The 27,409-nt window shown below is 46.4% G+C and overlaps 1 protein-coding gene across 3 annotated transcripts in view; it reads right to left on the bottom strand.

The window, feature by feature from the left end:
* Nucleotides 1-27,409, bottom strand: part of RNF145 (ring finger protein 145) — a 248,514-nt gene that overhangs the window by 97,314 nt on the left and 123,791 nt on the right. For all 3 annotated transcript variants that reach the window (XM_085617590.1, XM_085617591.1, XM_085617592.1), the window contains exons 6-7: nt 23,376-23,551; nt 3,417-3,557 (exon numbers count right to left, since the gene is read on the bottom strand). In XM_085617590.1, the coding sequence (XP_085473716.1) occupies nt 3,417-3,557; nt 23,376-23,551 (317 nt within the window). The remainder of the gene's footprint in view (nt 1-3,416; nt 3,558-23,375; nt 23,552-27,409) is intronic.

Genomic DNA, 27,409 nt, shown 5'->3' with positions numbered 1-27,409 from the left:
CCATTACACAGTTTCCACCCGCATGCTGGCGATTTTTCTTAGGTTTAGTCTTCCTCATTTTGTTCTTAACAGGTAATGAGCTGGTTAGCTCGGACTCGCCCTCCGGATTTTTCCTCTTGCCCATGGCTCAGAGAATTGCTCAACAGTAAGCACAGTACTTTATAGTTCCGTGGTCGCGATGTCAGAGGGTAAGCCGACCCGACCCTGGTCGACCCCGGACGGCCCCAGACGGCCCGCCCTCTGCCCGGGCTCAGCCCGGCGCCACCCGCGCACGTCCCGCGAGGCGGTAGGTCTGGCTGCCTTTTAAACACCACCTGGCGCGCCCTCGATGATTGGCTCCTGCCTCAAGGTACCTGGGAACTGTAGTCCCCTCGCTGCTCCGCCGGGATGGAGAGGGGCAGCGGCAGCGGGGAACTTGCGGTCACGGGTCAACGGGCAGCAGGAAACAGGTAGAGTTGGCCAGAATGCTCTCCCACTCGTCAGCAGGTCTGGCTGCCTTTTAAACGCCACCTGGCACGCCCTCGATGATTGGCTCCTGCCTCAAGGCACCTGGGAACTGTAGTCCCCTCGCTGCTCCGCCGGGATGGAGAGGGGCAGCGGCAGCGGCGAACTTGCGGTCACGGGTCAACGGGCAGCAGGAAACAGGTAGAGTTGGCCAGAATGCTCTGTGTTGTAGTCATCCCAAGGGTCTACGTTGTGTGGGATGGTATTTGCATCCCCATGTAGATCTATACTCCCACCCCCACCGGAATGATCATCCTCAGTATCTGATGTTTGAGGTGAAACAATATGTTGTGGGGAGTGTCGTGGAGAAATTATAAGATTTGGATCAAATGGAGGAGGAGAAGGAGGTGGGGAGGTGGTGTTAGTACTCATCTCCTTTCTTTTCAAGGGTATTTCAGATTCCTCTGAAGTGTCCAGTTTCCTCTTTTTGGGAGGCTTGGTGACTACTTTGCCAGTCTCTGGATCAATAGAAAGAGTTTTTTGTTTTGGATCAAAGAAATCAGGTACAGGTTGCGTGGGTGTCTTATTTCGGGTCAAAATGTTCTTTGGACCGAGTCTCTGAAGCTTTCTGTGGGGTCTTGGACTCTAAGTTTTGTTCTAGGAGTTTCTGACTCAGACATTTTTCGGCTCGGACAATTTTTTGGGTTCCAAAGCAGTACTTGATATGTTTCGCCGCCGAGGGTTTCGGCGTCGAGGCTGCCTTTGGCGTCGACGAAGAATGGCGTGGCACATTGTTGGTCTGGTGCGTCGATGACTTTTCGGCACCGAAATGGGGTTGGCTCGAGCCCGAGCCTGAAAGCTTGTCTTTAGGTTTCATAGCTGGGCCCGAGGGTGGGGCATCTGAGACATATTGCCAGTGTCGTCCCAAGGGCGAGGGTGTTACCGGAGCCTTCGGTTTGGTTTTTGGGAGAGGGGTTTCGGTACTCACGGACCGCTGAGCCGGGGTGACGGTCTCCTCTTCAATGTCAGAGTCGTCTGCTTCGGAGACGGAGATGTCTTCTTCATTCACTTGTTGCTCCGGCTGGGCATTGGGATCTGCTCCGAAGATGTCCAGAATCGAGCTGCTTCCACAAGGCATTTCGTGACGTCGAGCCTGACGATCACAGATGGTTTTCTTCGACCTGAACGATGCACAGGACTTGCAGTTCTTGTCTTCGTGCTCCGAGGAGAGGCAGAGATTATAAACCTCGTGCAAGTCCTTGTGTTAGAACTTAGCACCACACCCGGGGCATTTTTTGAAAGGAGTCCTTTCCATTGACTGCAGGCGTGTTCAGCGCAGATAGGCCCAACGGCCCGCATCGAAGATCGAGGAGTTTGTTTTAAAGATGCGTGTCGAAAGGGAAACGCGATCGAGACAATACTGTCGAGTGGAGAGGGATTGCGCGTCGAAGGGAGATTCAAAACAGATATCGACCCTGAGTGCAGCAAATCACATCCGGTGGCAGAAAAAAACAATCTGGAGATGGAGTCGATGCCCATGCGCACTATTGTCCTAAGGAGGAATCACCTACCTCGTGACTACAAAGACTTCTTCCAAGACAAAAACAAAGTGCAAACATCCGAGCCCAACACCAGATGGCGATCTATGCACAAGTATAAAATCTACAGCTCATATGCCTCGAACATCTCTTTTCCCTGTCGTTTTGGCTTTTAGAGAAGAATGTATGGCACATACAGCAGTCCTAGAACGGTTTGAAGTCACATGCTTCAGGTGAAGACAGTAGATGTGTTCTGTAGGAGACTCATGAGCAAAACTGCTCTTTAAGCCAGCTGAAGCACCAGGCATGAAAATAAACTTTTTGGTCTTGGCAGGTGTCTCAGCCATGTTTAGCAGTTCCCCGATGTTCCTCTGGTGCAGAATTGGAGCCCCAGACTCCAAGTTCGGCTACAGAACTGCAAATAGGCTTTGACACATCCCAAAGAGAAACACACTAAATAAATGAGACCCCTAAGTTCAGACTAGAGCAGTAAGCAACAAATTAAATCCAAAACAGTTCCCCACCGATTCACTGCCTCATGAAAAGGTCGAAAATGTGATGTGTATGGTTCTTTTTGGGGGCTATTTAGTTCAGAGCACATCCACCTAATTTTTTCAGATTTAGGCTAAAACAATGAAGTGAATTGGCTACTAATAGGAGTAAATGTATTCAAGCTAATACTATAATTGTTTTTTTTTTAATTATATAAATGTAAAGAATTTTTTGATGGTAAATTATTTAATCTGTTAATCTAATAAAGGCTAATGTTGGAGAACCATGGGGCTGATTTATAAATTGGTAAATGGAGAAAATTCTGTTATGGTGACAGAGTAAATTACTCTCTTGCCCTAACGGAGCCCCCACCAGCCAAATTATGAAATGTCTGCTGGCCCAGCAGAAATGTCAAGGATGGACATGAACCGTCGTCACTGTAGTTCTAGTCAATCCGCTGCAAGTTTGGCTGACAGCTACGTCAACATGACAGAGCCATCCGTCAAACTTACATTTTTTTTTATTTTCAAAAAGAATAACCCCAAGTAGGATTTCAGCTTTGAATAAAATAAAATGCCCCCCAGACATGGGAGTTTCAATACCCCTTTCCAGCTAGGTTTTTCGGGCAGTCATGGGCATTGAAAAAATAGCTGTATGTCTGACCATCTAAATTAGGTGGGCTGACATATGACCAAACCTCCAATGGCCCTTACTCCGTTGGAGGAGCTTGACCAAGGTGGTGACTGAGTAGTCCATAGTTTTGGCAGGGAGAGAATGCTGTTGCGACAGAGTTAGCTCTCCACCAAGATATGAATCAGGCCCTATGAATTGATAAATCATTCTTAACACAGAGGAAATGAAGATAGCGCTGAGCCACAAACCATATAAAGGGAGTCTAGTTTAAAGCAAAGAAACTGATGAACAAGATTGGCAAGCACTCACCGGTTTATGGCAGGGTCATTGATGAAGGCTCTGTATCCCTGCAGGTAAAACTTGCACAGAGTTAAAACACCAAGAGCCACAAACGAGACCGTGAAGACCAAACCCAGTAGGGAGTATGGAGTGCTGCAGCATTCTGCAATGCTGAAAGGACAGAAAAAAATGTCACAGGACAGAAAATTTAGTATTCAACAGTATAGAGGCACTATCAACTTATACATGTCAACAGGAACATCCTACCACTCCATCCTGGATGATACTGCCCATTATACCCTTTTCAAGAGAGACTTTGCTGTACTCTGGCCTATATCAGAATAGCTTGAGAAAAAACTCTGATGCTGCAAACAGTTCTCCTGAATGGTCATTAAAACCCAAGGGTGAAATCTGTGAAGGTAATATCTCCCAGCATTATCAAACCCGTGGGCACATTAAATGAAAGTGCAGTTTTAAGGTGAACCATGCAAATTGCTTCCCTCTCTAAACCTACCTATTAGTTCTCTCTTCATTTCTACGACTTCTTGCTGGGCACCTTTGCCATCCACTATAGTCTACAAACATGTTGCTAGGAAGCTCTCTAAATCTGCCACTGAGCTATTTACTTTCCTCTCTAACTGTTAATATGAACAATCTACATCGGTCTACTTCCCTGAATGGTGCTGCTGCCTTGCACTGTACAAAGTTACAGGAAAGCATTGCCTTCCTTTACACCTTCCTCCTGGTATAATACCAGACTCCCATTTCAAAATAGAGGAAACTCCCTCAAGTCATTAAACACATGAATAGAAATCATCTACCTCCCTGTACCGCCCTTTAGTAGCCCTGTGATTTGTATATCCTACAATGGAAGCCCACTCTCTTACTATATACCTTCAGATACAAGCCATCTACCCCTAAATTCAACAGCATATAGGATTCCCCCTTCCTGCCTCTATACTTGTACTGTTGGGGTAAGCAGACAGACTGTTAGGTAGACTCCCCCCTATCTTTAAACTACTTGCAGAGGGCTCAGTGCACCTACCTCCAAACAAAACTAGGACCAAATGAGCCACACTTGCATGAGAAGCTGCTCACAGAGCTTTCCTCAATGGAGGATATTTAGCAAAAGGTAAAGGAGTTAATGGTCGAACTACTAGACTCAAAAGAATTATGATAAGTCTACCAAACAGAATGACTTCTAAACATTTCAGATAGATTGGGAAGAAATGCTTCACAAGGAATTAGACAAAAAAAAACTTTAAAATCAATATGCACAAAGTGACTAAATCCACAACAGTATTTCAGTATACAGAATGCTCCTTGAATATTCTGCAAAACAGTACCGAACCTCTAATCACCTTTAAAGAAATTACATTGGACTCTTGGATTCATTGTATTCTCTAAAGCGGAAAACACAAGTTTTTCTCTACTACTGAATACAGATGTGCTGGAAAGGAAAGAGGTGGCGACTGATGAGCTGGATCAAACACTTCTGTCTTTTTCTTCCAAGTACTACTGAGAATCTTCTGCTTAGCTCCTCCTTCCTGGGATTGGGTGATCCCACATACCACCCAAGATTTACTGACCAAATGTTTCTGGCACTGAAATGTAACAAAGCCACTTAACCATGAGACAGGAAAGGTAGTATATGTCTTGTTTACACCATGGAAACATTAAGATATTTTAGAGAATTAAAACTAGTTCTGGCTCCCATACACAACTAATGACTCGCAATTTGTATCGCTACAATCACAAATGCAACACCAATCTCTTTCCTTTCTCCTGGACACAATGTTTCTTTGCATTAAATATAAACTTAAGTAGCACAAAAGATAATTTTGTGTTTGGTATTAGTGAAATACATTTTATCGACAGATTTATCATATGTTTTCAGTCATTTAGAATAATTGAAACAAATCCAATTGTCCCTGTACATCCTAGGAGACAAACTTTTTTTTTTTTTTTTTTTAACAGATTGTTCTTTACTTTTCCTATTGTGCTGGGGATATTGAGGATAAGTCTGGCGAAGGCGTTCTGAATGTTCTGCAGTTTCTTGAGGAATTTCTGGGTGATGCCAGCGTAGAATGTGTTGCCGTAGTCGATTCTGCTGCTGATGAGTGCGGAGGAGACTGTCTTTCTAGACTCGGTGGGGACCCACTTGAAAATCTTTCTGAATAGGCGTAGCATGTGGAAACAGGAAGATGAGACTGCCTTTATCTAACGGCTCATGGTAGGCGAGGAGTCCAGGAAGAAGCAGAGGTTTTGTGCTTGGTCTGTGGGTAGGGTTCCAAGTGCTGCAGGCCACCAGGAGTCATCCCAGGCAGAGGGAGTGGTCTTCTCTGAGTTGAGGTTGAGTCAGCTATTCTCCATCCAGGTGGCATTGGCCTTCATCCCGTCGTGGAAGTTGCTATTGGCAACTGTGGGTTTGTTGGTGAGGGAGAGAATCAGCTGGCTGTCGTCAGCATAGGAGACTATGTTGAATCCGTGTTTCCTAACTATGGCTGTGAGTGGGGTCATGTAGATGTTAAGGAACGTGGGGCTCAGGGAGGAGCCCTGAGGCACTCCGCTGCTGATCTCTGTGGGTTTAGAATGGAACGGTGGTAGTCTGACGCTCTGTGTTTGGCCGCTGAGGAAGGAGCGGATCCATTCGAGGGCTTTTTCACAGATGCTGACGTTGTGGAGTCTTGTGCAGAGGGTGCAGTGAGTGATGGTATCGAAGGCTGTCGAGGAGGATGAGGGCTGCAGTTTCGCCTCGGTCAAGGAGGGTGCGGACGTCTTCTGTGGCATTGAGGAGGGCGATCTTGGTGCGGTCGTTGCTTCAGAAGCCAGATTGGGAGAGGTCCAGGATATTGTTTGCTTCGATGAACTTGTAGAGTTGGGTGAGGATGGCCTTCTCGATGACCTTGCCTGGGAAGGGGAGGAGTCCGAGGGTGCTCCGAAGTGAATGCTCTTCATGATCTTGAGGGTGTTGTCAGTGGTGATGGGAGTCCAGCTGAGTAGGGTCTGTTGGGGTCCAGTGTCGTTGGGTGGGGCAGGAGGGTCTTGGGTATTGAAGCTGAAGAAAAAGGTTTGTATCGCCCTAATCTTGTAGTGGAAGAGGTCGAGGTTGTTGCAGAGGTCTTGGGAGGGTGAGGTGTCTGTTGTGTCTGTGATGGGTCTGGGACCATTCTCATGAACCAACTGCTACCATATCTCCGTATTAACTGACCTAAATTCCGGGGTGGCGGGAATTGCATGCAAATCCAGTACATTCTTAAAGCTGCATAACTACTCTTCATTTTGCAGCTTGAATTTTTTCTGTATTCATAAACTGTTTATGTTTTTTTAAGCACTATTGTTCTTCCTTTGAAGGTTGGGTTGAAATGAGTGTGCAGTTGCAAACAGGGTATTCAGGACCTTCTGTTGCACCTGTATTTCTCCGTTAGCCTGGATGTCCACACAATGTTTATTGAAGATGTTTTTGGAAGACCATGTGGCTTCCACACAGATATCATTAATGAAACATTAGCGATGACTGGCAGGGTCGCCACTTTCTTACTTGTTGAGTAGGCCCTTGGGTTTTCCCCCAGTGCTACTGCTGCTTCGTAGCACTTCTGGACTGTTTTAAATATCCATCTTGCTATGGTCCCCTTGCTGTCTTGTGAGCCCATACTTGATAGAAGGTAAAGGGAAATAAAAAATTGGCTCTTCTTCCTAATTTGTCTTTTTTCCTACAAGTATTACATGATTATCTTTCTGACATTTAGCATATGAATGGCTTTTTCTGCTTATGATATTCGCTGTTGGGAAAGGCTGGTAGTTGTCATAATTTCTGAAATTACTATAGGCAGAAATTGGGGATTCATACTCAATACTACTTTGCCCTTATGCATTTGCAGGTAAGGTGTTGCGAGAGCTTGCAGTTTACCAACTTTCCACATTACGTTGATGGTGAGCAAGAAGACTGTCTTCAATGTTAAGTATCTGAGTCATGGGGGGAATGGTTTGCCAAGATGGCCAACAACACGTACAAGAGCCTTCTGTTTGTATAAAAATATTACTAAATTATTTTATTTGTAGAACAAAGCCAAGCCTGACACAGGTAAGTGAAATAAATGCGTTGCAAAATATTATGCAGTCTTAACAATTGAATGCAGGTTCAAATGCAGTTTGTTTGAAATACAGGTAAGTCAAGGATTCGAAATTACTGTACAGATTACTTTTCAGTTACTTTATAGATTACTTTTTAGATTACTTTTTCTACTCAGTGTGATATGCCTAGATAGCACAATGGGACATTTCCTAGAGAAAAGGTAAGTAAAATCAGTTTTGCACAGTTGTCATTTTTTAGGTTTCCATACAAATCAACTCCACACAGAGAAAAACAGGTAAGTACTTGGTCTTTTGGGTTGATTTCTGGAGTTAGGACAAGGGTCCCCCCAGGGTCAAGGATGCACTGTCAAAGCACCCTCAGCGGCACAAGGAAGGCCGGGTGCTGAGGCCCAATGTTATCCAATGGGGGATAGGGGGCCTCCGGTTGGTGGCTGCTTACGAGCAGGCCACTGGGTTGTGGGAGCAAAGCTCCTGGTGTTAGGCTCAGGGCAAAGGGGTTCCTGTTTAGCACACAAAGTGCACACGCAGCGGCAGCTGGGTGCAGGGTGCTGTTTTGGCGTCGGGTGCCCTGTTGGTTTCAATGGGGATCCTCCAGTTTCAACAAAGACTGCAGGCTCGGGGACAGAGATCTTCTGGAGGTGACCACCAGTTGGGGAGGTAAGTTGAGATGCCTGGGGGTGCTGGGACATTGTCGGTTGGGCCACGCATGGCCATGGGACTTCGACTGCAGGGGTGTCTTTAGGCGTTGGGTTTCTCTTACCAGCTCCGGTTGTGGGGGGAGGGGGGGGGATATCCTCTAAAAAGAGGCTGCAGACTTTTCTGGGAAATTCGAGGCAGGTCAGAGATCACCAGATCCGGGTCAGAATCGCCGGGGAGACCTCCTTGTGGTGTTCGGCCACTTGAACTCGGGCTGTGGGCGACGGGTGCAGAGTGGTACAGACTTGCGGATTTGGCCGGAGCCAAAGTCTGTGGGTGAACAAATCTGGTGTTCACGGGAGACAAACTCTTTTCTTTGGGAGGCAGGACAGGTCTTTGGGGTTCTTAAGGTGGCTGGCTGTAGGACACACTGGAGTTTTCGCTGCTGCAGGTTCGAGGTGGGGACAGGCCGGTAGGGCTGGGGCAAAGTCAGTGGGCGGCGTCCTCTTGTTAGCTTCAGCACAGCTGTTTGGTCCTTCTTTTCTTCTTGGTCGTTTCTTGTCTGAGGCAGGAAGGTTCGGGGGTGCCCCTAAATACTAGATTTAGGGATGTTACAGGTAAAGGTGGGGACCAATGGGTCCCTTCCTTGGAGTGGGTACACCTCATATTATACCACCCTCCAGTGGGAGGAGGCATATGCCTCACTCTGGTTGGCTGGGTACCCCCATCTGCAAGATGGCGGGGACTGAGAGTTGTGCTTCACCTCGCCTCCCCCACCTGAGGAGTGGGGTTGGCAAAGGTGGTCACACCTCCCTTACTCCCTTGGTTTTCCCACCGGTTCTCCTGCCCAAAGTGGGGGTCAGAACCAGTGGGGACCAGTTGCTGGAAGCAGCAAAAGGCCTGGGGAATCTCACAAAGGAGACAAGCCTTTGAAGCTTCCCCTTCGGGGACCCTGCCCATACTGGGGGAGGAGGCTTGACACCTTGTCCCAGGATGTGCATTCTTTCAGACCCCCCCCCCCCCCCCCCCCCCGAGAGCAGCAGGCTCTCGACCCAGGGTTTCAGAAACAGGTCTGGTGGTGGCAGCTGGTGAGCAGCCACTCAGACTGGACACTAGTGTTAGGTCGTTTTTCAGGGGGCATCTCTAAGAGGCCCTCTGTGTGCATTTTTCATAAAATCCCACACTGGCATCAGTGTGTGTTTAATGTGCTGAGAAATTTGATACCAAACTTCACCGTTTTCAGTAAAGCCATTATGGTACTGTCGAGTTCGTAATGCCAAACTCCCAGCACCATATACTCTTAATGGCATTACTACACTTACAATGTCTAAGAATTGGCTTAGACATTGTAGGGGTACAGGGCTCATGCACCTGTACCCTCACCACTGGTATAGTGCACCCAGCTAGAGGGGTGGCTGATCTATGCCAGGGCAGTGGGTTGTAGGCATGGCACACAGGGATGTGTGCCATGTCAACTCTTCACTTTGTTCTGCGCCAAAACACGCAGCCTGCAAAGGCAGTGTGTGTGTGTAAAGGTACAGTGCCTCTAAGGGTGGTACAATAAATGCTGCAGCCCTTAGACACCTTCCCTGGTCATAGCGCCCTGGGTACCTGTGGTACCATTTACCAGAGGATGACCTGTGGCCAAAGAGTGCCAATTGGGTTTGTTTTTAATGCAGTTTTAGGGAAAGAACATAGGCCCTGGGTACCTGTTTGGCAGGAGCCCAGGGCACACTCAGTCAAAGTACATCAGCAGTTCGGCTAAAAGAGGGGGCAACCATGCAAAAAGAGGGCACTTTCTTACAAGTGGGGCTCAAGCTCTTGGCCTACACAAAGTTATTATACTTGAATCCCACCTCTCGGGTTCACTTGGGTCACTACATCTCGGCTCCCTTCCACGTGACCTGGGGCACACATCAGGGATGTCCGCTCTTCCCCCTGCTCTTTGCCTTGGCAATAGAGCCGTTGGTTGCGCGCCTTTGGGAGAAGGGAAGGAATTGAGGCATCCCTCTGGTGGGCGAGGTCCACAGTGTGTCCCTGTGTGCTACTTTATCTGTGGGACATCTCGGTCAACCTCGAGCCCCTCCGGGCTATGCTGTCGGATTTCACCGCCACAGCTGGGCTGAGGGTTAATGGGCGAAATCTTCTGTCTATCCTCTTAGCCCTGTCCTATCCCCCTCGGAAGGTGCACATTGGCAATTCCTGCCTCGCCTGGCACGGGTAGGCACCTCACTATCTGGGTGTCCGTCTGGATCATACCCCCGTGATCTCTATGAGGGCAATCACATCAGAGCACTGGTAGGCATATGCTCATTGGTTGGATTCTGGAGACACTTCACCTGGCTCCCATAGGGAAAATTGCTCTGGCAAAGATAGGCCTCTTGTCTCGAATCCTTTATTACTTTGCGAACCTTCCTCCCTCCCTGTTCCTTTTGCAAGGAACTGGAGGGGGAAACATCCATTACAATGCAATGCCTTTACAACGCGGTCAATACAATGTTAGATCCATTACAATGCATATTGCTCACTGACCAGCACCTTCCCTTAGGTAAGCATCTGGCAGTGTTAGAATAGTAATTTTCATTGTAATGGAATATGCGTTATAATGGCTTGCGTTGTAATGGCATGCGTTTTAATAGAAGTTGCGTTGTATTGACCGAGTTTTAAAAGTATGCGTTGTAATCGTTTGCATTGTAATGTCATACATTCAACTGGACGCCCTGCTTTGCTCCCTTATTTGGGGGAATGGTTGTCTGTGAGTAGCCTTGGCTAAGCTGCAGCTGCCGAGGCAAATTTCCTAGCAGCACAGCTCCAGTGGTTATCTCTCTGGACAGCGGGGCGTTACCTGGGGGAGGCTAGTTCTGAAGCAGGGCCTTTATTGTTGCCGGCAATCCGCCACCTGCTCTTACCAGGAGCCCGGCCTGCCTTGACCCATTCAATACAAGTAACTGTAGCAAAGGCCTGTACGCTCCAAATTCATAGCCTGTCTTGAGGATCCCCGCTCTATACCCCACTGCTGCCTTGGTGGGCCTACCCTGAGGTGGGGGGCTACTACACTGCCTGGGAACTGCAGGCCTGGACCAACCTTTCTTTTGAAGGCCAACTTCTCCCTTTAGATCAACTGGCAAAAGAAAGTGGACTTCCCCCTAGGGCAATTCTTTCTCCACAGGCAACTCGTACTCGATTGCCGGCATCTCTGGGATCTATCTGGGGTGAGCCTGTGACTCATCCAGTGCTCCATACAGTACTGACTACGGGCCCCGGCAGTCACATCATCATTTGGATATTGTAGGAAAGTGGCTCTATATATACTGTTCCCAAATAGGTACAGTGTGTATAAAGTCCACAGTCCCCAGAGGTTTGGCAGAGGCTAAAGTTAGATATAACCTTACTCTCTAAAGTGGTAGCTTGGTCGAGCAGTAAGGCAGTATCAGAGGACAGTGTAGAGCATTTGTTGTACACAGTCAGCAAATGATCTCACACACTCTAGATCTGAACTCTAGGCCAATGGTTTGTATCAAAAAAATATATGGATGTTTTATTTTAGAACCAAAAATAGGTATAAAAATACTGAGATGCTTTAGTTAAATACTTTGCAAAAGACAATTGACTTGGAATGCAATAGTTACAGTTGGTTGCAGTAGGCAACACAATTTCAAACACAATGATACATTAAGCTCAATGGGAATTTTAAGTTATATGCAATCGATAACTCTCAGGATTACTTTTCTAACTCCAGGACTGGATCCTAGATTCAGTCCTGGGACAGTTCTTGAAAACAAGTGAATAAATACTTTTTAGTTACTGTTGTGATTTTTAAGCAATATTTTGCTATTTTAAAAGTTGACACTTAGAAACTTTTTCTGATCAAATTACCAATGTTATCCTATGGAAGAAAATTCACTTAGCAGGTAAGTGGGGTTATGGTTACTTTTTCTAGGTCGGTGTTGGATCCTGGATCCAGCACTAGTGTATCACCTGTAAGCAGTTGAGAAACTGCGTTTCAGTTATACAGGCAATTTTGAAGGAATATTTATAAGTTTGCAAAATCGACACTTGGAAGAAATTTCACAGAAAAACAGTCAATGGTTTCCTTGGAAGAAAATTCGAGTTACGGGTAAAGTATGTTCTCGTTACTTTTGTAATCCAGTGCTGGGCTCCTAGGCTCAGTACTGGGACATCTATCTAAAACATGTAAGTAATTACGTTTTCACAGTTGGTACGATTCTTAAAGAATATTTGTAGTTTGCAAAAATCGACACTTAGAAGAAATTTCACAGAAAAACAGTCAATGGTTTCCTATGGGAGAAAATTGAGTTAGTGGTAAGTACGGTTGGGAGTACTTTTTAGGGTCAGTGCTGGGCACCAAGATCCAGCACTGGGATCTCTCCTAATAGCAGGTGAGTATTTCCTTTTTCGTTACTCGGTTGATTTTAGGTGAATATTTTAAAGTTTAGAAACTGCACACTTAGAAGAAATTTCAGAAGAAGCCAGTCAATGCTACCCTATGGAAGAAAAGTGAGTTATCTGCTTTTGGGTAAGTACTCGACTGGCAGAGTTAAGGTCCTGGGCACAGACTCGGGGGTCTCCCAGGGTCAGATAAGTACAGTTGTTACACCCTCAGCGGCACAAGGGCAGCCGGGTGCAGAGTGAGTTAGGCCCAATGTTATCCTATGGGGGTCAGGGGGGCCTTGGTTGGTGGCTGCTGACTAGCAGGCCACGCGGCTGTGGGAGCTGTGCTCCTGGTCACTTGCTCAGGGCAAATGGGGAAGTAGGTAGGAGTAAAAATTGCACTGCCAGGGCCACTCGGGCGGCTGGGTGCAGGGTGCTTTTGAGCCTTCGGGCGCTCAATGGATTGCAATGGGAAAGCTCAAGGACGAACAAAGGCTGCAAGCTCGGGGACGAAGATTCTTCAGGTGAGCCCACCGCTTCGAGAGGTAAGTTGGGTAGTTGGAGGATAGGTAGGTACCCAGGAGTCGGGCACAGGGGGCCGCCGGGTGCAGGGGTGCCTTTTGGTGTTGGGAAATCTTACCCTCTGTTGATCGCGGTAGGGGGGGGTCCCTGGTTCTGAGGCTGCAGGCATCGTCAGGAGCGTCTAGGTGGGTCCTTGGGTGCCAGATTCGGGGTCACAGTCGCCGGGGGGACGTCCTCAGGGTCTTTGTCCACTCTAGCACAGGCCAGGCTTGGCAGGTGCAGAGTGTGCAGGGTTCGCGGCTCCGGGCTGGTGCCAGAGGTTAGATACTTGCTATGAGCAGAGCCACTGCTCGTGGGAGTCTCAGGTGCTCAGAGTCACAAGGTAGCCAGGTCCTCCGGGGTTTGTGAGGTTGCTGGCCACAGGAGGTGCCGGGATTTAGCAGGAGCAGGTTCGAGGGTCGACAGGCCGGTAGGGCTGGGGCCAAAGCAGTTGGTGTTTTTCTCTTCTTAGAAGCTGCACGGCAGGTCTTCTTTCTTCTTGATCTTCTTTGCTGTTTTTGAATCTGGAATCTGAGGAAGGAAGGTTCAGGGTGCCACTAAATACTAAATTTAGGGGCCTTACAGGTAGGTAAAGGGCAGTGACCACTGGGTGCCTGTCCTGTGGTGGATACACCCCCTATCCTGCCACTCTCCTGTGGGAGGGGGGCAGTGGCCTAGTCCTGATTGGGTAGGGCTCCCCATCTTCAAGATGGCTAGGGCCCGGAGATGTGCTTCATCTCGCCTCCCCCACCTGAGGGGTGGGGTTGGCAGGGCTGGGCCATCCCCTGTCCTTACTTGTAGTTTCCGGCCAGTCTTCCCGCCAGAATGGGGGTCAGAACCGGTGGGGGCCAGTTGCTGAGTACAGCAAGTGGCCTGGAGAAGCTCACAAGGGCGGCATGCCTTTGAAGCTTCCCCCCTGCCCATCCTGGGGGAGGAGACCTAGCACCTCGCCCAGGTTGTGCATTGTTGCAGGCCCAGGAGAACGGGAGCTCTCCACCCAGGGGTCCAGCAACATGTCTGCTGTGTGGTAGCCTAGGCAGCCTCTCAGACAAGACGTGGATTGTAGGTTAGGTTTCAGGGAGCATCTCTAAGATGCCCTCTGTAGTGCTTTGTACATTAAATCCCACAATGGCATCAGTGCGGGTTTAATGTGTTGAGACGTTTGATACCAAACTTCTCAGTCTTCAGTGTTGCCATCATGGTGCTGTGGAGTTCGTGTTTGACGAGCTCCCAGCACCACATACTCTTAAATGGCAGCACTGCACTTACAGTGCCCAGGAATGGATTTGGGTACTGTAGGGGCACAGGGCTCATGCTCCTGTGCCCACACCACTGGCATAGGACACCCAGCTAGAGGGGTGGCTGATGTATGCCAGGGCAGTGTGGATTGTGGGCATGGCACACAGGGATGTGTGCCATGTCGACTCTCTGTTTTGTCTAGTACCCAGACACTCAGCCTGCAAGGGCAGTGTGTTTGTGTTAGGGTACAGGGCCTCTAAGGGTGGCACAATAAGTGCTGCAGCCCTTAGAGGCCTTCCGTGGTCACAAGGCATTGGGTACCTAGGGTACCATTTACCAGGGGCTGGCATGTGGCCAGGGTTTGTCAATTTGGGTTTTAGGGAAGGAACATAGGCCCTGGGCACCTGATTGGCAGGAGTCCAGGGCACACTCAGTCAAAGTACATTCAGCAAAAAGTGGGGGCATACCATGCAAGAAAGATGGCACTTTCTCACAGATATACAAGGCCACCCGAGAACTGACACCTGCCCCACTTGTTCAACTGCGTCACAAATAGGAGGAGGAATTTGGGAGGCCACTACATGATAACGAGTGGGAGTGCATCTAGAATTTCCAAAGAAGGTTTTCCGGAACTCCTACTTCAAAAATATACAATTATTTAGTCTGCAACGGGCCAGACGCTAGTTAAGCTTCAGCTCCTCTACCCAGAGTTACAGTTTGCTTGCCCTCGTTGCCAGGCCCCTAGCTCAGTGTTCCTACACGTTGTGGGCCTGCCCAGCCTTGCAGCACTATTGGGGCACCATTCATGCTACACTGCATAAGGTCATGGAGCTTCCTGATATCTATCCCAGTGAAACCTGATCCTTAGGTATATTCCGAAGCAGGAAACACCACAAAGTTCAGTCGCAGTTTGCAGCTCTGGCCCTTCTTCTAGCGAGGAAACAATGCACTGGCGCATGCCCGTGGGATCCCCTTTAGCGGCCTGGATAGGGGCAGTATGTAAGTGGAGCACAGCAGAGGAGTATGCGCTCCGTAATGAGGGGCGTAGAGTACGTCAGCGCCCCATCGCCCCTGAATGGGCCATGTTGCTTCTGCGCTTTCATCAAACAATTGGCAATGACACTGCATCCTTGCTGCCACAAGGTTTACCCAGGGCGCCTCGCTGTGAGCCCTCTCTAGGACCCAAGGCAGGCCGGATCTCTCTAGGTCCCCCATCACTGCGCACATGTACACTGGATACTGGTATCCCCTCACGGTGCCACTATGCGCTCTCCCTCGCCTAGGCCTGGAGCCCAGCTACTCAGAAAGCATCAACATGCACCCGCTCAACACCCTCTCCCATCCCCCCCCCCCCCAGTCACTCACCCCGTTTCTGTACCCCAAGTTAGCAGCTGGTTATCTCTCTATTTCTTTTCTTGGGTACACAGACAGGAGGACACACTTTCCTCAGGAGAGACCTGATCCACCAGGGCGCTTCATTGACATCCTACGGAGCCTGTTTCGTGACTATTGCATGTAATGCTGCCTCAGTACCATTAATGTACCCTCGATGCTCTGCCTGTACTTATGTATGGTAAACAGGTGTTGGTGAGGCCCAACATGTCTGCAATCACCATAGGGCCAGTAAGAACTGGAGTGCTGCCCAAGTAAAGGTGTACAAGCAACACTGCTCGCTGTAAAGGGAAATGCAGAAGTGGTTCAGGTGCACATTCCCACAGCGAGGAGCCCAGCAATGGACAAGGAAGACCACAGATTGCAGTAGTGAGGCATAGTCAGATGATATTACTAGGCTGATCCGGGTGTGCTCTGGCAAGCAGTGGAGGTGGGGTCCACTCACCATACACGGCCTGTTTGTACATACAGCGATTGGGCAGGGGACATAGAGCATAGGCTGCCATAAACAGATATCCTAGGATACCCAAGGATTATTCCTCTTGCTTTGCTTGGGAGTCTGGTAGCGGCCATGGGCAAACCGAAAACAACACAGCAACCGTGAATTCATTTGTATATGGGGAAAATGAGGTGTAATCAGACACCGAGGGAAAAGAAACCAACCGCCCACATCACTCAGAGAGGCTGCCAGATGCCATGGGCTCACAAATACTGGCTTCTACTGAATGCTCTTGGCTAGAACTGGAACACAGAATAGACTAAATCATGAGTGAGGTGAACTTACTGTGCACTGATCTTTGTAAGGTAAATGAACCATCACTGGCAACGGAACACCGTGAAAACCCTAAAGGAGACGGTGAGAGACCTTCAGACTAAAAGTAAATTCCCTAAATGAACTCTCACACTGTCTTGAGATTATGTTAGAGGATGCTGAGGGGAGGTCTGCCACAATAACCTCAGGTTTAGGTGGTTCTCTTCAAGGGCCGAGGGGAAATATATGGAGCAGTTTTTAGAATGGTGGATTATGACCATGCTGAAGCTGGGGGTTTATCTGCCTTTTTTTATCCTAGGCAATGCAGAACGAGCATCATGCCTCCTCCAGCCCCAACTCCCCACCCCACCCACAGGTCATACCCTACTGCAATCATAGGATGTATTCTCAATTACGAGGATAGTGATGTAATCCTCCAACATGTACGCAAAAGTGGTGACCTGAAGTAGGAGTTTCCTCTTGATCCTTGTACTCCCACCCTTTTCTTCCTTTGTATGTGCCTTCCTCTTTAATAGGTTTAGGTAGCTGGGGGGTTCGCCACCCCCCAGGTAACACTGGCTAGTCGTCGACAGAATAGTGCACACTGGGGATTGCCATCTTCTGCGAGAGCAGTTGTTAGTAAAGACTTTGATTGTCATATAATTTCAACACAGCGATTCCTGTCTCTACTACCACTAGATAAACTGTGCATGGGCCGCTATTAAAATACCTTTATTGCAAGAATCACATCTGATGGATATAGGGGCAGACAAGACACAAAGAAAATGGAGAGGATAGATGTACTCCTCCAATTACTCCTCTTATGCCAGTGTCAATATGGGTGGCACCAGAGGTCCATTTTTTACATCATATGCTAAGGCAGATGTAGACGGCCATTATATACTGGTCTATGGGTTACTTGGTGGATTAAGCATTTGTTTTTGTTACTGTCCATGCTCCCAATATAGATGACAGTGCCTCTATAGCCACTTTGGCCTGAAGCATTTAATTATCCATGCTGAAATACATGGCGTTATAGAGGGGGGACTTTAACATGAACTGGGTATCCACACACAAGAGCAAATAAATGGGATGCCTTTAAGGGGGTGCTGAGGAGGGAGTGCCGTAGCAAGAAGGTGGCAATACAACAACAAGTGAGGTCTGATGTACACAGTTTGGAACAGAAGGTGACCTGTCTGCAACATGGAGAGACAGAGGACTCCAATGCCAGGGTGCAGGCAGCACTAGCCCGGAAACTGTTGGCCGAGAGGTGGGACACTCAACTCCCTCGTTCTGAAAGAATACAGGCAAAAGCTGCACAGGGAAGAGGACAAGTCGGGGAGACTTTTAACCTGGCTGCCGCAAAGGGAGAAACCACCTCCATAGATCTTGTCACTTCACAAGAGAGACAGAGGTATGGTCCCCAACCTAACAGGGTATTTTAAATGAATTCCAGCACCACTTCGAACAGGTCTATGGCCAATCCAGAGGCTGAATATTATCAATGTCAGGGACTGTTTGGTGGCTTTGCGACAATCCAAGACTAATGAGAGAGCAGATAGAGGCTCTGGAGGCTGACATCACATGAGATGAGCGCATGGAAGGCTCTTAAAGAGCTTCTATGATATAAAGCGCTGGGACTCAATGGCCCCCACCACATCAAACCTTTTCAAACACATGCACATTTGCTTGTTGATAAATTGCTGGAGATCTTTATAGAGGACGAACAACTGGGTGCATTGGCGGGATATTTTGCAAAAGCCTAGAATAGACTCCACTATGCCAGTATCTTACCGGCTGTTCTCCATTATCAACATAGATACTAAGGTCCTGGCTAAAGTGCTGGGCAGCAGGCCGAGGCTGGAAATTGGAATGCTGGTACATGAAAACTAGTGTGGTTCCATACCAGGCCACAGCACAATGCTGAATATACAAAGACTCGCTCATAAAGTTTATTCCACACAACAAATGGAAGAGGAGGGCACCTCAAAATCACTGGATGCCCAGAAAGCCTTTGATATTGTTGACTGGGATTACATGTTTGAAGTGATGTGACAGATGGGTTTTGGGCTGACATTCATGGGTTGAGTTGATATTTTGCATGTGTAACGCACAACCATGGTGCAGTTGGTAATCCGGTTTTGGGTGGAGAGTGGCATTCAAGATGAATGCCCCTTATAACCTCTGTTGTTCGCACACAGTATGTAACCGCTGGCGATCTCTCTGCAAGAGACCATGAAGCACTATGGGATTCCAGTTGGTAGCAGGACCCATGTAGTGTCCATGTATGTGGACGATACCATGGTTTAATTTATGGAACCACATCGATCACTACCCGTGCTATTTAAAAATCAGACAGGTTTGCGGGATACGGGTATATTGCAGTTAAACAGACACAAGACAGTGGTGTTCCCGCTGGGCACACTGGTTGGGATTGATCCAGACAGGTTGCCAAATATTAATAGAAGATGGGTATTACATCACTTCCAACACCTGGAGGTACAGGTGACACATTCGCCACAACTGCAATACAACCTAAACATGGGCAGGGTGATTATGAGTTACGTAAATCCGCAGATTTCTAGAAAATGATATCGCTTTCAATCGCAGGCCACAAAGTGCTCACTAAGATGGTCTTTTTCATCAATGCCTATATCACTTACAGAACTCTATGTCTGTGTCCAGTCAGTCAACATTTGCAGAGATGGATACACTATCGATTTCCTTGTTCTGGGCAGATAAAAGGTACAAAATGAAATTAAGCACACTTAAGCAGGATCCTTATGAATTGGGGGTCCTGGAGCTCCTGGAACTGTAATATAAAGGAGCACAACGTCAACATGTAGCACAGTGGTGTGATGCGGAGGACTACTGGGAAAACAATATGCTGAAAGGCAACTAGGAGGAGGAACCATTATCAACCACCCTGATGAGGGGGTCGAGCGACACCCATTCATTGCCTTTATAGAATTCAGCATATAACTATGTCTTGGGACATATTAATTAGGAGGATCAATTGTTTGGCTGTTTCAAAAGACAAATAAAGATATTTCATTGGCCTGACAGAACAGCGGATTCATCACGCTCAGTGACCTGTATCCAAAGGAGGCATTCCAGACATTGAGGAGGCCCAGGCCAGATTTGGGGTGGGACTAGGGCACCTCCTACAGTATGCCAAGATGGCAAGACCAGGGAGAGCTGGGCAGGATTTCTCAAAATGTCTAGAACTGTTTTTGCAGATACTTTGCTTCAATTGGGACACACTAACCATAGCAAGTTGCTTTTATACAGTGCATTGAAAAAAGACTGATATAATCAACCTTTCAAAGTTCAGGGAGGGTGGATTGCTGAGCTGAACCCACCACTGACAGAGGGAGCAGGAACTGGGCTTATGGGCAGGTTCAGACAATCTCTAGTAGTGCCAGATTTTAGTTGGTACATTTCCACTCAGCCCACCGTACATGATCAGACTCAACAGGATTTTTCCAATTAAATCCCCTCTGTGTAGGAGGGGAAATGCAGAACTTCTACATATGACTTGGCGTTGTGACTATTGGCAAAGTGTGGTTGACAAGGTACGATGCACAGTGAGACTACAGATAGATAGAGAAAAACAAAGAGCACTGCATTCTAAATCTAATCCCAAAGCCTAGAAACTCTAAGTTGTGGTATAAATGTGCCTCGCTAGTGCTAGCGAAACGCTGATTCACAATCCACTGGACCCAACCACCTACATTGGGCTCCTGGGAGAGGATGTCCAGGAAGGGGAGCCGGACAAAGAAATCTGCATGTAAATGGTTAGAACAGATGAAGGGGTGGGTAAGGAATTTTTAGGATTTGTCTGCATGGATTACTAGCTGGGTGGGTAGGGAAGAGGATGTTTTGGAAAATCAACACAGTGGTGATGATGGCAAGGCTGCCTAATTTTTGTTTTTCTATGGCTGTCAGTAATCCATTTCACACAAATACAACGTGTTATATTGCATTTATTGACAAAATTATGTATGGTTTCGGAACTATGATAAACAATAAAATATAGGGATTTGAAAAAGTATCTTAGTTCCACTTTATGCATAGGCTCCAAATGCACCTTCCTCAACAGTGCTAGCAGTCAGTTTAGATTCCACATTGGTGTGGAGGGCTGACCTTGAAGAGGTCTCCCTTTTTGCTCCGGCTACGAATCTCTAAATGACAGGTTGGCTAAAATAATTCTTCCAACGATGCACCTATATATGTCACTATAGCGAATAGGTGTGCCTTTAGTGAAGGGTAGGAAAGAGGTTCTTATCTAGGAGGTGAGTGAGGTACTTAGGAATAGGAAATTCTCTTGTGTTGCTGTCCATAAGTCCCTATTACACAAGTGAATGAACATTTTCCACATTGGCATGTAGCACGTTTGTGGGATAGGCCTGCTAACCTATCACAAGAGTTTAAAGGGTCTTTGGATAAGTCATAGGCGGCCAAATTCTAGGTTTTCAGGAGCCATGCTGCTAAGTTGAGTATGTCTGGCTCCAGGTGGAATACCTGACACATTTGTACTGTCAACAAGTCCTGATGAGCTGGGAGCTTAACCTTTTTGTCCTACATCCAGCAGATCAAAGAACCATGTCTGGCCGAGTAAGGCACTACCAACGTTAGTGTCATGGGTGTTTGTTTGAACAAGTAGTATCAACAGCACGGGGGGAAATGCACATGCATATATCCCAATCTATTCATAGGGTATTCCCTTGTGACCGATGTTGTGGGTACCTGAATGTAAGGTTTTCCCCAATGCCCGTATCAGAAGGCCTCAGGGCTAACCAAGAACACGGTCTTTAGTTTCAACACACATATATATTTCACTGCATCCTTCAGCTCCATAGGCCTGTGATGTTCAATTTCCCTATGTGAGCTCCACACCCCTTGGAGGATCGATCTGTCATGAAGGCTACCGAGGCAGTTGGTTGTTTGAAGGGCCTGGCCACTGAAATGTTCTTTGTATTCAACCACTGCATCTCTTTCTGCACTCTTTCAGTGACAATTACTATTCTCCCAGCTCCTGGTAGCTTGTGAACACTGACATAGCCATTCCGGAAATGGTCTTGTGTAGCCAGGCATTGGGAATTAAGGGTATGCAGCAAGCCAGCATGCCCATTAGTTACACCCCCTCCCCCCCCCCCCCGCCCCAGAGTCCTCACTGTCACAGGTCTTGGCATTTTCAGCCCTTGAGGGATTCAGTGTCCATAAATCCCTTGATGGAGTCATTGAAACCTTTATTTCCTCATCACTGCTTCCACCTCGGCCTCAAGGAGTCATTTCTTTAGACTTCGAGTGCCTTCTGTTCGGCATTGAGGCCTTTCTTTTAAGCATCAAAGCCACATTCTCTTTAGGCTCCTTCTCCCCTTCCATGCTCTCAATCCCCTTTCAGAGTTGAGGCAGGTTCTGAGGGTTTGCTCCCAAAGGTGTCTTTTGACTTGCATCTGCGGGGTTCCTTCTGTTTTGACTTTCCTTCGATCACTGGATAATTTTGCAGACTTTGAGTCAGAGGATCTCAGCTCTGCCCCACAGTACCCTGGTGGAGCTACCTGCTGATTTTGAGACTTCCCTTCCTTCTTCATACTCTTCAGAGCCTTCTCTTTTTGATGTTAACCTCCACAGCAACAAATCCTTCCCTCTGTGCCAATTCTGTTTACTCTGGGTTTTCCTCTTCACTGGACATCCCTAGGTCTCTCAAGGAATGTTGCTTGTGCTAGGAGTGTAATGGCGTAATGTGTCCACCTCTGCTTCTCTTTAGTCTTCAAGGTCTTGGGCAGGAACTCTGCACACACGCCACACCCTTCTTAGCTGTGATCCTTTGGCAGACAGGGGTTACACACCTTGTGACTCTTCTTTCTGGGCGCATTTGTGGCGACACTTCAGGCAGAACCTAAAAGGGCTATGCTTCATCGTCAAGGCTTTTGATTCCTAGGAAGTTCATTCTCTAACCCATGTGATTGAGATCCTCGCCAAAAAAAGAATAAGATTTCCGTTCAAATTTTTGGGTTCCTTCGACATCTATCACCGGATCTCTGCTTTCCTTCTCACCTTCTCGGTTCGTTTCTGGTGTATCCTCCTTGAATCTAGACTTTGGTTACTTCATGGCTCCTGAGCGGCCAATTATATTTCCAGATCCAACAGCAGAGCGAAATAATCAGAAGATAGAAACTATGCAGAAGGGTTGTATCTGATGTTATGTGAGGGGGGGCCTGGCATCAACCACAAGCATAAAAAAAAAAATAGAAGGGACAAAAGGAACTAAAATGAGAATCCCATACTCGCCCACCCACTAGATGGGGAATAATAGAGATGAATGCCAAACCAGATAAAATTCATGCTGCTAAATGTATTTTATGCCATTTGTAAAGAGGCGATTATTTTCTCATTTAATTTGAATGCTAAAATTGTGCTTGGGAATAGTGGTTATGTTTTTCAAAAAAAAGAAAAAACCTAACAAAAAGAATATCACATAAAAAAATATGAGGAACTAGTTTGAAACCTAGTTGATATTTGATGAGTCTCATTAATATTCCCTGTTGTACATGTTGATATTTTACTGATGTAAAACCCCCATGATGCCCCTTCATCCACTGCAGAGTGCTTCATAAAACTTTGAAAATATAGTTAATAAACATTAATAATGCTAATTGTCTCCCCTATACATACTGGCCTCTCTCTATGAGGCCTAAAACAGTTTTCTGAATCACTGCATTGTTTCATTACATATTCTAAAGAAGATCTCTTCGTAACTTTTCTTTACCAATAAAGATTTTTCAGCCTCTCTCTATGCCAGTCTGCCCATAGGAGACACCCTCAATAACACTGGATAGGAATTAGTCCTAAAACATCCAATAACCTATATCTTTCTAGTCTCTTTTGCCCTCAGATAAAACGAGCTGCTGAGTTACCTGGTTAGAAAGAGAAATAGAAGACGCTCTCTGGAGGTTGGCTGATCCCGAGTGCTAAAATAGGAATAAATCTGAAGAGCAAACAGGACCAGCCAGAAGACCATAAACAGAACAGGGACAACCAGCTGGTTCCAAAGAGACATCCCAAGAGCCAGAAGGCCATACATCTCTACAACCTGTGAAAAAAAAAGAAAGACACCACTAAGTTACTGACATGGAAACAGTGGAAAAATAAACCTACCTCCCTCAATGGCAGGGAATTGATGAGCCCCCATTACTGACAGCAAAGCCGGGTAGAATGACAGTTTATAGAAGGAGGAGGAAGGGGGACAGAATCTTTCACAAGGATTAAAGGCCAGATTGCTACTTACAATATATTCAGGGTACCCTTTACAGGTTCTACTGCTATACAAAATAAAACAAGACTGTTTCATGCACTCATCATCCATCAAGAGATCACTGAGTGGTACTCTTCCATTACTGTCAGGCGTCTCAAGTAGGGAAAGGAACCACAAGCCAAAGAAGGCACTGAAAAATGCCCAGTTTTGCTACTGTATTTTGCACTGCAGGATGGAACACTAGAAAAGTAAATGGGTACTCTTACTCGAACATTACAAATCATGTCACAAAAAACAGGAAACAAGAAGTGACCATTTAAAGACTGGCAGATGAATTCTTTATACATGAAACAGTGTTTCTCAATAGTCCCCAACATTTTGAGTTGCTCGCTGCTTGGATATCACAAGTAGTTAGAAAAATCTAAGAACACGTTTATTATATCTTTATGATTGTTTTAACAAAATTAAAGGCTATATAACAACCTGGTGAATGTTTTTGCAAAGAAAATCTATTAAGTATAATTTTTAAAACATTTACTTCTAAGAGAAAGATTAATATATATATATATATATATATATATCCGTTACTTTCCGTAGTTTGCGTCGCGTCCGCCCGCTTCTGGTGCCAGTCCACAACAATACAGACACGGACCTCGGTCTTCAGTGCAATTTTTTTTATTTATAAATCTCGCGTGCTAGTCGCCATAACGTTTCGGCTCCACCTGAGCCTTGTTCACATGATGATATATGCTTCTATTATATGTTTTAGATTTCCTTTATATATGGGGAATTGCACTCGCGCAAAAAGTATTAACAATGATGAAATATGTTCATACAAACATTAGTATGTCTTCCATGTTTATCAATGATTATGTTGCACTTGCACTTTAAAAATGGGCAATTCTGTGACGTACGATCAGGTGATCAAGGCCGCTTGGACGGCCGAAACGCGTCCTGACAGAGGAAATAAAATAATGCTGCACAAAGTTGGTCTACGCTGGTGATTTCCGCACGCAAGCGGGTGAATATCGCGAGTTGCTGTGAAGTATTACCGGCTTTGGATTGCCGCCGGTTTGTAGACCCCCCCCCAAAGAAAGAAGGCTTCACCACAGGCAGTCTACCTGCCCTTCGGCGTTTCTCGGCGTTCAACACTGCGGGCTTGTGGTGCTAATTTGGCGTTGACCCCGGGGGCACTTAGTGGAGTTTCGAATAAGGATATGGTTTAAGCCCCCCATGTGGCTTTGCGATACTGCTATTGCTGTCGGAGGAAGTAGCGGGGACATTTGATCAGAGAGAGTCAAGTAACGGACGATCTTGCTGCTGTCAACAAAGTAGCTCGGTTGTGTAGAAAGGAGACAGAGGCAATACGAGGAGCTCTCTGACAAATTCAAGGTAAACGCGCACTGGTACAGCAGCTATGTGGGTTGGGTGGTTACAGCTTACAGAGGAGGCCGGAACAGAGTGGGTAACTATACCGCAAGGATCGGCTGGTCACACGGTTTAGTATTAACCCACAACACATAGAGGCGATCTTTGGACAAGCTAAGCATATTTTCAATTTTTTCTCGCAGAATTTCTGATGACGCACGAAGAGCCCGTGAGCTCGCCGTGGACGATATATTTTCAGATGCCTTAGAAAATGAGGCTGCAACCAATAATAATGATGCATGCATAAATACCGGGACAGAACCTACTGGGTTAAAGGAATCCTTCAGGTTACTGGAAAAATACAAAAAGCAAGAGCAGGCCAAATGGTGGGAAGCACGCTCACTCAAAAGATATTTGGATGTGGGGAGAGTCCCCAGAGGGCTTCGTATTATGCTGGCCCCTAGTTATGAGGCACCCAATCCCTTGATGATGGCGGAATGGGGACAATGTAACCTGGAGTCATCTAAACGCCTCATCCAAATTTTGGTTAAATACGCAGAGATAGACGGGGCAGATTTACAGGTCAAAATTGATGCCCTGGAAGCCAAAATAAAACAGCAGAGTGAAGAGTCCCACCAGGACCAGATAACAAAATTGAGGAAGGATATGACCACTAGACTAACCAAAGAAGAAGACCAAATTAAAATACGTAAAACGTACAAATTCAAAAGAGAACAACTGGAGTGAAATTGACTTTGGGGGAAGAATTGGACGTCCTGAAACAAAGCAGGAGGGATTCATTGAGACCACGCCCGCAAGAAGTAAAGGCAAAACAAGATGCCAGAGGAGAAGGGGCAGACGCCAGGCACGCAAACAATGTCGAACAAAAGCAGCGGGGTCGGGGCAGAGGTCGCAGGTATTAGAGGCAAAGGAGAAAGAAGCAATATGCACCGGCAGGATATCAGAAGATGAGAAAATTAAACCTCAGTACAATGGAACTGTCGGTAGCAGAAAGACAACTACTGTGTTTGGGACTCAGCTTTTGTCCAGAATCAAACTTTCAATACACCAAAACAAGAGCTGATGTATACCAATTTATCCGCAAGCTTAAGCTCAAGAAATATCATCAACAAAGAGCCACTACAGATCAAGGATTGAATTCAACCAATGAAGTTGAGGCTCCAGGCTTGAAGATCTCAGACCTAGGCCTCTTGCAGGATATGTGTCAACTTGCTTCAGGAGATAATAGCAATATACAGGAAGCAGCAGCGTTTATGGGTCAGAAGAAATCGGAAACCCATTTTAAACCGAAATCCAAATTTATTCCCATCTCGTCAAGTGACGGCTTGGATGCATTCAATGAACATATGGTTGCGCAAGTTAAAAGGTCTGACCCTCGCCAACAATAGACAAAAGAAAAAATATTCAAATGATGAAAGAAAGTATCAACAACTGATGGAGAAACTGCAGAAAGGGGACATGATAATAAGAAACTCGGACAAAGGTGGAAACATTGTCCTATGGCCAGTATCGGATTATCTTAAGGAAGCATATAGACAATTAAATGACATCCAATGTTACAGGAAAAGTAATTCATTGAAATACAAAGCAATGCAAGACATGTTATTCCAAAGTCTGTTAGCTTGGAAGGGTTTGGGACTCTTGAGTTGGGATGAATATAGGTTTATAAAAAAAGAACATCCACTTGTACCATATATTTACTTCATACCCAAGGTCCACAAAAGTCTAACAGCTCCACCTGGGAGACCCATTATTGCAGCATGTAATGGGCCTCTAGAAAATCTTTCCAAATATATAGATTACTTTTTACAGACTCACATGAAGATGCTAGATTCTTATATACAAGATACTAGTGACTTTCTTAACAAAATAAAAGATCTAGCATGGAATACAGATCTACTATTAGTAACATTGGATGTAACGTCCTTATATACATGCATTAGGCATATGGATGGTCTAAGAGCAGTTGAATATTTTTTGAGCAGGAGATCGATGGAACATACAGAACATACACGAATGCTGCTCAATATGTTATCTTTCTGTCTAGAGAATAATTACTTCCTTTTCAATGGCCAATTTTATCAACAGGTACAGGGTGTGGCTATGGGGGCCAGCTTCTCCCCCAGCTATGCCTGCTTGTTTATGGGCTGGTGGGAGGAGCTGGTCCTCAAGCGGGAATTTGAACAAACCTGTAAGTGCAAGATAGTCTCCTGGATGTGTTTTATTGATGATTTATTTATTGTTTGGCGAGGTACTGAGGAGAGTGTTTTACAATTTGTAGAAAGTATTAACCATAATGATCTTAAC

This window comes from Triturus cristatus, chromosome 7 (assembly GCF_964204655.1).
Source record: "Triturus cristatus chromosome 7, aTriCri1.1, whole genome shotgun sequence".
Taxonomy (NCBI): Eukaryota; Metazoa; Chordata; class Amphibia; order Caudata; family Salamandridae; genus Triturus; species Triturus cristatus.
This window is presented reverse-complemented; position numbering and strand designations above follow the sequence as displayed.